This window comes from Adelges cooleyi, unplaced genomic scaffold, assembly GCF_023614345.1.
Source record: "Adelges cooleyi isolate 19-005CV unplaced genomic scaffold, UGA_ACOO_1.1 ACOO_flye_CR_arks_rails_tigmint_CR_PRNA_30, whole genome shotgun sequence".
Taxonomy (NCBI): domain Eukaryota; kingdom Metazoa; phylum Arthropoda; class Insecta; order Hemiptera; family Adelgidae; genus Adelges; species Adelges cooleyi.
In genome coordinates, this window is record NW_026095971.1 from 19,179,932 (window position 1) to 19,190,813 (window position 10,882).

At 29.7% G+C, this 10,882-nt stretch overlaps 1 protein-coding gene across 1 annotated transcript; it reads left to right on the forward strand.

The window, feature by feature from the left end:
- Positions 1 to 1,130: 1,130 nt before the first annotated feature.
- On the forward strand, positions 1,131 to 9,863 carry LOC126839029 (calcium-dependent protein kinase 3-like). The gene is made up of 8 exons (XM_050573948.1): positions 1,131 to 1,229; positions 4,791 to 4,858; positions 7,681 to 7,858; positions 7,929 to 7,993; positions 9,061 to 9,214; positions 9,278 to 9,342; positions 9,493 to 9,667; positions 9,732 to 9,863. Exons 1-8 carry the CDS (start codon positions 1,163 to 1,165, stop codon positions 9,818 to 9,820), a joined length of 861 nt encoding a protein of 286 aa, XP_050429905.1. The 5' UTR covers positions 1,131 to 1,162; the 3' UTR covers positions 9,821 to 9,863.
- The last annotated feature ends 1,019 nt before the right edge of the window (positions 9,864 to 10,882 follow it).

Here is a 10,882-nt window from a genome sequence, read left to right on the forward strand (position 1 = left end):
ACGGGTATATTATATTTTTTTTATAAATATTTTTTTATGAAACATAAAAAAATATTTAAATATGTATGCAATATATTCTCGGTGTGAATCATAAAACAAATTTTGTTTTTTTCATATTGTTTATTGCTTGGCTGAGAAGGTATATACGTTATAATATTTAGTTGTTTTTTGTTCTTTATAATTATTTTTAGGATACATAAACCGTGGCTGTTTAAACAGTTGTCTATAAAGTGCTTGTTGTTGTAATAGAGTCACAGCTGGTTTTTTTTTGATATTTAATTTCAAATTTTAGTCTTGTACTGCACATAAAAAAAACGAAATATTGTTGTATATAATCTGACCTATTTTGAAGCCTGTTAGAGTAAAATCCTGACTTTAAGCTTCCAAAAATTATTGGTCTTTTGTCTACATAATAAAATGATACAAAACGTATCGTCAATTTTTGTACAATACAGTCGTTTTAACTAGAATTAAAATGAATATATATGTATAATAAAAAAAACTCAAAAAGTGACTTGAACACTATATGTGGATTTTGAGTACTATTATAGATTTACAAACTTGAAAATTATTATACGTATAGTATTATCACAAAAGGATAATAACTCAAAAAACATTTTTTTAACAAAATTGGGAATTATCTACACCCTTCCCTTCTCCAAGACACTGACCATAACCCTTTAAGTAAGGGGTCAAATGGAAAAATAATTTTATAAGTTGATATCAGTGATTAAAAAAAAAAAAATTTGACCTATTTTAAAGCCTGACTTCTAGCTTCGATGATATAGCTGAGATTGTATTGCTTTTAGAATGATGTGGTTTTTTTTGTGTCTGTAAAGTGTAAACACAATAATTTTATTTTTTATTTGTGTAGGACCTCATTTAAGTAATAGTTGTTTTTTTCTATGCCTATTGTAAGATAATTTATAACTGTTTTTCACAAATGTTGTACACACTTGAAACTAGGTCAGAAAAATAAAATGTTAGGCGAAAAAGTTGTTTTAAAATATGTATTCAAAAATAATTTATGATTGTTGTTCACAGATTTTTTATTTTTTTTTACCCGAAATATGTTGGAAATATAAGGTTGTAAAACAACAATAAGAAACATTTTCATTTCCTAGCAGTTCTCATACTCGTCAAGTACATATTTTGCATTACAATGTTTTCAAAAAATATTATGCTACTTTTGTGGGTCGTGTGTTTTACAGTGAAAAATAGTGACGCAGGTATAGTATCGAATGTCTTAAACGGATATTATTATTTAAGGTCTTGCAACTTGTTAGAATCATCTTGGCATGTAAAAGTGCAGTAAAGAGTTTTAGAACTTTATCAGATATATAGATCCATAGAGTTGAATATTATGGCGATACTATTATTATTGAATATTCTAACCAATTAATGGTATAGTATTCAACCTATTTAGGTCACATGTATATTATATTATAGGTATGAAACACAAAAAAACAATTTGAATATAATTTATTCTCGGTGTGATTCACAAAAACACATTTTGTTTTTTTCATATTGTTTATTGCTTGGCTGAGAAGGTATATACGTTATAATATTTAGTTGTTTTTTGTTCTTTATAATTATGTTTAGGATACATAAGCCGTGGCTGTTTAAACAGTTGTCTATAAAGTGCTTGTTATTGTAATAGAGTCACAGCTGGGTTTTTTTTGATATTTAATTTCAAATTTTAGTCTTGTACTGCACATAAAAAAAACGAAATATTGTTGGCATCACATTTGTTGTATATAATCTGATTTATTTTGAAGCCTGTTAAAGTAAAATCCTGACTTTTAGCTTCCAACAATTATTGGTTTTTTTAACCACCATCTATGATTTGTTATAATATCTTCGCGAAAAATGTTTAAAATAGTTAGAGAACATTGGCGCAATTTAAAGTTTAAGATCTAGAAATTAGTCTAAGATAGGTCTAACATATACCTATAATACGGGTAAAATAAATTCTAGTCCACACTTAGTTGATGAACAAAAAGTACATGTTATGTGATTCTTTCAATTTTAGTAAAACTTTGGTTTACACAAAAGCTAGCTATACATTTATAATTATGTTGTGAACACAATAATTAAATATATGGGAACTAGAAAACAAGATATTATACGTATCTGAAAAAATATTTTTTAAGAATTATTATTGGTTTTTATACAAAATTAGTATTCGCTATAATATTCGTAACAATATGGTACTATCATGCAAGAAAATTCAAACAATTAGAAACACAAATAGTAAACTTAAAATAGTGTGATACCAATAGTTATTGGTCTTTTGTCTACATAATAAAATGATACAAAACGTATCGTCGATTTTTGTATAATACAGTCGTTTTAACTAGAATTAAAATGAATATATATTTATAAAAAATAGAGCCCAAAAAATGACTTGAACTGACTATGTAGATTTTGTATACTATTATAGGTTTACAAACTTGAAATTTAGTATACATACGTATAGTATTATCACAAAAGGAGAATTTTTTTTTTTTTTTTTTATTTATTAAAGAGTATTTACAATCTATGCTGCAAGGCATAATAAGCAAATAGTTACATTGTTATATATACAGAGAGAGGGAAAAAAAAATAAACAAATAGAAACGGTGATTTGATATGAGGAGGGAGGCTATCCAGTAATAGAACCCAACGTGATTTTTGTTCTAATTATTTTTAATTAGATTAATTTGAATTATTGTATTAACAGATCTCGACACCAATGTCTTCGGAGTCGGCGAGGTGGATTTCCGGGGAGTGAATTAGAAGCAAGTTGAGATATTAAAGGGTTAGAATGAGTGTGTAATTTGGAATGAAATTTTTTGTAGTGTTTTATGGCTAAGTGGTTTATTGGTTCTATTTTAAAGTCATTTTGAAGTGTGCAGTTTGATACATACCATGGGGCAGAAGAGATAATACGTAGAGTGATAGATTGGAAAGCTTGTAAGGTACGAAGTTGGGATGGTTTTGCACATCCCCAAATTTGGATTGCATATGCCCAAATAGGCCTTAATAGGGATTTGTATATAATAATTTTATTGTGGAAAGGTAATTTTGATTTGAGGATTGGACGTAGTAAATGGAGTCTGCTGTTGAGAATTTTTCTTTTAGATTTAATGTGGGAGCCCCAAGTTAATCGTTTGTCGAGTGTGACACCAAGATATTTGACTTCCGAGGATATTGGAATAAGTATTCCTTGGAATTGGGGAGGGGGTGGAACAGATTTTTTTAGTGTGAAGGGAACGTACACAGATTTATCTGGATTAATTTTAATTCTCCAATTAGATGACCAGGAATCAATTAGATTTAAGTGAGTTTGAAGGAAATTGGAAGTAACTTCTGGATCATTTCCTGGGGAGAGTATTGCAGTGTCGTCTGCATAAGTAGCCATAATAGTGTTTGGTGTTTTTGGAATGTCAGCCGTAAAAACATTAAATAGATCAGGGGAGAGGTCACTGCCCTGGGGCACTCCTGCTTTAATTTGGTGGTATGGTGAAAAGGAATTACCATATCTGACTCTATAACTTCTATTTTCTAAGTAAGAACGAATTATTAAGTAATATGGGGCAGGTAGAAACAATTTGAGTTTGAAGAGTAGGCCTTCATGCCATACACGGTCAAAGGCCTGGGCCACATCCAAAAATACCCCTGGACAATATTGTTTTTTTTCAAAAGAAGAACAAATTTGATCTGTTAGTCTGTGAATTTGGTGAACAGTCGAGTGATTGGATCTAAAGCCAAATTGGGAATTAGGAATTATGTTGTGGGCATGTAATATTGGTCTTATCCTTATGAGTATAATTTTCTCAAACAATTTGGCGAGAGTTGGGAGTAAGCTGATAGGTCTATAGGAAGTAATCTCATTTTTTGATTTGTTGGGTTTGGGGATAACAATTATTGTGGATATTTTCCATATTAATGGAAAATAAGAAATTCGCAGCATGGAATTAAAAATATAAGTTATTAGAACAATTGTTTTTTTTTGGCAAATTTTTGAGGATTTTGTTAGTTATGAGGTCATGTCCTGGTGATTTCCCTTCTTTTAATTTATTTATTAAAAATTTGATTTCACTTGGTGAGGTAAAAGGAGAATTAACTCGAAAAAAATTTGTTTAACAAAATTGGAAAATATCTACCCCTTTCCCTTCTCCAAGACCCTGGCCACAACCCTTTAAGTAAGGGGTTAAATGGAAAAATAATGTTATAAGTTGAAATCAGTGATTTTGAAAACATGTAATTTGACCTGTTTTAAAGCCTGACTTCTAGCTTCGATGATATAGCTGAGAAGGTATTGGTTTTAGAATGATGTGTTTTTTTTTTGTGTCTATAAACACAATTTTATTCCTGTGGCCGAGTTATTTGTGTAGGACCTCTATAGATATCATGTAAGAATAGCTGTTGTTTTCTATAAAATATATACCTATTGTAAGATATTTTATGATTATTTTTCACCACTGTTGTACATACTCGAAACTACGTCAAACACATATATCTTGTTGCGAAAAAACTGTTTTTAGAATATGTATTCAAAGATAATTTATGATTGTTGTTCACGATTATTTTTTACTCGAAATATAAAACTTTAAAAAGAAACTCAAAACAACAATAAGAATATTTTTATTTTCTAGCAGTTCTCATATTCGTCAAGTATATATTTTGAAATACAATGTTTTCAAAAAGTATTATACTTCTTTTGTGTGTCGCGTGTTGTATAGAGAGAAATAGTACCGCAGGTACAGGAAACATATTAACGTATGGCTCAAATTTATTTGGTATAGGAAAGATAAACGATAGAGCAGAAAAAGCTCTTACGGTGTTAGCGGATGAAGATTCTACGAGAACGGTGGTATGTATCTAAACATTCAGAAATATTGAAAAGCTAAAATAACATCCATCGCAATCAAATTTATTGTAAGCAGAATTGTGCAAATTCTTATTTGAATACAATTTTATTGTAATAAAAAATTGCCTTCCCATATTTATATAAATAATAGTTTTAAATATAGTATACTTTGGATTTATACAAAATAATGTTTCAAAATATAGTTACTTGAAAAAAAAACCTTGCAAACCAGTTAAATAATATTATTAAAAATTATTTGATAGTTAAATTTAAAATTATGTCAATACTTTTTATTCGAAAAACTTTGTTTGAAATTATAAGAAAAATTGTTTTGAAAATTATTTTAATTATTTATATAAAGTTTTAGTTGAAGTTTTATTTGAATGATATACAAATCTGATTGTAAGTTATTAAGTTGTAAGGTATACACAATTTTATTTTATTTTCACCAATCATAACGAATATTTTGTAACATAAGAATATTTGTTTCTTCTTATCTCGTCCGAAACTTAACTATTATTAGATTTAAAGACATTATGATAATACTTATATTCGGCTACCAAATCAATAATGATGAATTATCGGTGAAATTCATACAAGTATTTTTGCATTATTATTTTTTTTCTTTATTTTACATATACGATCTATACAGTTTTAGTACAATAAGTATATATGATGACACAGGTAAATTATAAACATTGAAAGTATGAAAAGAGAAGCCGTGCACTGACAACACTCTTATTAACGTCATTTTTTAATTAATTGATAGTGAGAAGGTCTTTGCACCACTTCCTTTTAAGTCTTTTTGGTGGGTTGTTGGGCATTGAGGGTAATGTGAGATTATTTACAAGGGGGTTTGGGTGATTTTGAAGAGAATTGTGGTAACGTCTGTAGTAGTCTTTGGCAACTTGTGTTATTGTTTTTATTTGTAAATCAGAGTGTAGAGTATGGTTTGATATATAAGGTGGTGCATTAGTGATGAGACGGAGTATTTTATTCTGTGAGACTTGTATTTTGTTAAGGTTCGAATTCTTAGCTGAGCCCCATACAAATTTGGACTCCGTAAGAGTTTATAAACGGTTAGTTTTGTGTGAAGGGGCAACTTCGAGTTAGAATGAAGAAATCTTCTCAGAATGTTAAGACGTAAGTTTAGTTTAATTTTGGTGGAGTGTATGAGGTGTGCCCAGTTTAGCTTTTTGTCAAAGTGTACCCCAAGGTATTTGATGAGGGTATTTGGACATTGTTTAGAGTAACGTGAGGGCAGATTCCTTGTTTGAGAGTGAATGTAATATGGCAGGATTTAGTTTCATTAATTTTGATTTTCCAATCAGTGTACCAGGTTTGAAGACTATTGAGGTGTGATTGCAAGTAATGAGAAGCAATTTGGGGGTCATTATGAACAGAAAGGATTGCTTTATCTTCGGCAAGTTCTGCTACGGTTGTGTTTAGATGGGTAGGTTAATCGGATGTAAATATGTTGAAGAGAAGAGGAGCAGAAATAGCACCTTGAGGTACCCCTGCTTTTATTTCAGATATGGTTGAAAGAGTTGTGCGGTAACGTACTGTAAATTGTCGTTCATCAAGGTAAGATTGAAAGAGTAAGTAGTAGTGTGGAGGTGGAATTTGTTTCAGTTTAAAAAGAAGACCTGATGGTCTTCTTTTATCATACCATACTCGGTCGAAAGCTTGCACAACGTCCAAAAAAACAGCAATGCAATATTGTTTATTTTCAAGTGATGAGGCGACTGTATCTGTTCAACGATTTATTTGTTAGATTGTAGAATGTCTGTTACGGAAATCTAACTGCGTGTTTGTAATAATTTTTGTCTTAACTATGATCGGTTTAATTATTTTTAGGAATAGTTTTTCAAATACTTTAGAAAAGAAAGGGAGAAGACTGATAGGTCTATAGGATGAGGGGTACTCCGGTGGCTTACCAGGTTTGAGTACAACTATTATTACAGAGAGCTTCCACTGCAGCGGAAAGTATGAGAGGCGAAGTATGGAATTAAATATAAATATATGTGAGAAGAATAAGTGTTTTTTTGGGGAGATGCTTAGCGACCTCGTATGTGATCAAGTCGAAACCAGGAGATTTTTTAGTGGGAAATGTAGATATGCAATGTTTAACTTCGGCTGGAGAGAAAGATTTGGGAGGTAGTGTCAATTGGAGTGGGGATAATAAGAAGTTTTGTATTTTATTAAGAAATTCAGTATTTTTTGCAGTTTCGTGGGGCTTAAAAACATTTTTAAGTGCTTTTTGAAAAGTTCTGCTTTTTCCTGATCATTTGCGGCCCATGAAACCATCTTCATTTCTAAGTGGAAAGAATGTAGGTTTGTCTTTTACGGCTTGTTTGGTGGTTTTCCATAGAGATCCGTCATGCGCGGAAAGGGAAGCTAAATAGTTTGAGTAATACTTGCTTCTGAAGTTTGCCAGTAATCTTTTAAGGCGGCATTATTTATTCTATGCACTTTAATATGTATAGAACAAATGTTTTTTATTCTGTTTTTCTAATTTTTGTCATATTTCATGTGTACTGAATTTAGCAGTGAGTGCGTCTAACCAAAGCACAGAATAAACCCATACTTATTTAAAAAAATAAAATCATTTGTTTTATGTTTTAAAAGCATAAAAGAAAAGCTATTTACATTTTTCAGATTTTTTTTTACGTTTTTATTTAGTAAATACCCGATTTTCGTGTGATTCAAAATTTGTTTACCTACTCAACCTAACCTAACAAGCGTAAGGTTGTTTGGTTAACTCGGCTTATTCCCTTTTCTGGATAAACGGATTCGCATAAAATGAACTGTACATTATACTTTAGAAAAAAAATCTGGATGACATCACAGACAAGCAATGGGACAATTTATTAAACCATTATGGTACCGAGCAGAATGGTTCAATCTCCCCAAAGGGATTACAAAAACTAGTATTCGATGAGTTCAGGGGATTCCTCACAGCTCGCCATGCAGAGATATATGCAAAATTACTTAATGCAAAGGGTAAAATTAAAAATAAAATAATGTTCTACGATAAAATCATTCAACATATTTCATATGTTTTTTTTTTCAGATAACTATAAAATTGAATTGGAACAATTGAAAAAAATGAAACCGATAATATATTTCTTGACATTGGTTTGTTCAATTTTTTTATTGTTGCTTAAAAATGTATTTATACTACTGAGAAATATTATAAAATACCCAAGTTTTAACATTTTTGAGAAAGTCTACCAAATTTAGAAATTTTAACGATAACGTAAATATTTCCTAACAGTTTAATTTGATAATAACTAACTCAAGATGTTTAAAAGGTGTATTCACTTTAGAATTTTCCTTCTTATTAATTTCAGTTTTATTAATAACGAGTAATAGACGTTAGAAGTCTGAAATATCATTTTTGTATATTGTCTTAAGAGAAGGAAAGATGATGATAAAGAAGTTTAAAGTATTAGAACTTTTGTGAATTCAAAAGTAAATGTCCAAAATTAATTATAGATCGGACAAAACTCTCAGCAAATTATTCCTCATTAAAAAAGTTAATTAAGTATACAAGGTGTTATACCTTAATAACTTATGGTGAACCGTTTAATATCTCACTGGGTTTATGAAGAAATTACATTTTTTTCTTTACCTATTGTATTAATGCATTGTTACCTTAATTTATTACCTTTTTTTTGTTAATATCTCCCTCTCAACTTAATTTTTTTGAAAGCAACTTTTGTAACTTAAATAGTAACGCATACTTTTCATTAACTTTTTTAATTGAAAATAATGTACTAAAAAGTTTTTATAACCAGTTTGGGATAACTATTTTTGAAGTTAGTGTATTACTATAAATTTGAGTGTATTATTCTTAATGGAGGAGGAGTAGTGGCCGAGTGGGTAAGGCGGCAGTGTGTTAGCGCTCACTGTCGCCGGTTCGACACTCGGTCACAGGCGCTCCGTTTGCTGGGTGAGCAATCGTCCGGTAAAAAGGAACCGCCATCCCCCTCTCCGGCGACGGATTGACAACCCGTCCCAGAAGCGAATTCGTCAAGAAACCATCTCATGATGGCAGCGTTGGGCCTTCATAGCCCGTTAAGCTACATGATGATGATGATTATTCTTAATGAATCATTTTTTTATAATATTTGTTGCATCTTAGCCATACAAAAAAAGTCAGTATTAAATTGACATAATATGCGTTTCTTATATTTTTTTAGAAAGAAAGTTTAGTGGAGAATGAAAACGTTAACAAAAATGAAACTTTTTCGAGAGAGTCTTCCGTGAATATAATAAAGAAAAATGCAGATGCTAAAATACTGTTCTCAGACGAGAATGAAATTTCAGAAATACTAGATCTTATTGGTCAAAATGGTAGTAAAAAACTTAACTACCAATTAAATTTTGTTTTTTCAATTATCCATTAACTGTTTACAGAAAATTCTAGAATAGAATGGACGAAGCTCGAAGAAATATTAAAAATGGTGGCAGATTCGCTATCGGTTAGTAGTTATAATTTCAATCCAATTTTTACTTTATCAGTATGATTGATCATTCTACCACAGAATAACAGGACTCAGAAAGGAATATCAAAAGGTTTATCAAAAAATATAAATATTATAAAAGTATAATGTGTTTCTTAAAACTTCTAGATGGCATATATATACAAGGGATTTAGTATAACCGACAAAGACGAAGATGGTGTTAGAGACGTTAATGACCGGGTTAATGTATGGATGGGCACTGATTCAGAAAAAAATGATACCTCTGAGGAATCAGCTGTTAAAATATCAGTCACTAAAATGATCATGGAGGGAGATTTAAACCGTAAATACTTAAGATTCACATTATTAATGAAAATTGTTATTAATTAACATTACAATTTTTCCAGACGACGGTTTGATTGATTTTTATGAATATATGGTAAAATTCAGTAATGATTTTAAGCAGCTCAGAGCATTCAATGATGTCACCTCATAACTAAACTCTATTCTCGATTCAAGAGAATATTTATTCATTGAAAAATATAACAATTTTACAATATACCAATAATTTGTAATACTTTTAGTAATTTTTTGTTTATTGTAAGCCAAAAACATATTTTAAAAATGTATATTTGTTTCAGATATTACAAATTAACTCTCAAAATAATACTAAAGAATACACTATGCACATGAATATTAAGTACATTCGATGAACATTTCATACATGCATTTCAATAGGGATAAACGGTTGCCAATAATCAATCGATTATTAATTTAATTATTTGTGTAACTGCTGAAGATTTATTAAATACATGTAATAAAATATTTGTGTGTATCTTTTTAAAAATGGTCTTACCCATACTCACAAAAAGTCTGTGTGTTAAATGTTATAAAATCCTATTTCAATATAATCATTAACTATGTAAGAGATAAAAAGTTTATTTTAAGTCCATTGTACAGAGTTTTTCAAGAAGATAGAAAATATAAATTTTATCTAAAGTCAACTTTGGTTTCGCAGATCTGTGTTACCGATTAACGGATATTATTATTTAAGGTCTTACAACTTGTTAGAATCATCTTAGCATGTAAAAGTGCAGTAAAGAGTTTTAGAACTTTATCAGATATATAGATCCATAGAGTTGAATATAATGGCGATACCATTATTATTCAATATTCTAACCAATTAATGGTATAGTATTCAACCTTTTTAGGTCACATGTATATTATATTATAGGTATGAAACACAAAAAAATATTTTGTATGCAATAAATTCTCGGTGTGAATCATAAAAACACATTTTGTTTTTTTTCATATTGTTTATTGCTTGGCTGAGAAGGTATATACGTTATAATATTAAGTTGTTTTTGTTCTTTATAATTTTTTTTATGATACATAAGCCGTGGCTGTTTAAACAGTTGTCTATAAAGTGCTTGTTATTGTAATAGAGTCACAGCTGGGTTTTTTTTGATATTTAATTTCAAATTTTAGTCTTGTACTGCACATAAAAAAAACGAAATATTGTTTGCATCACATTTATTGTATATATTCTGACCTATTT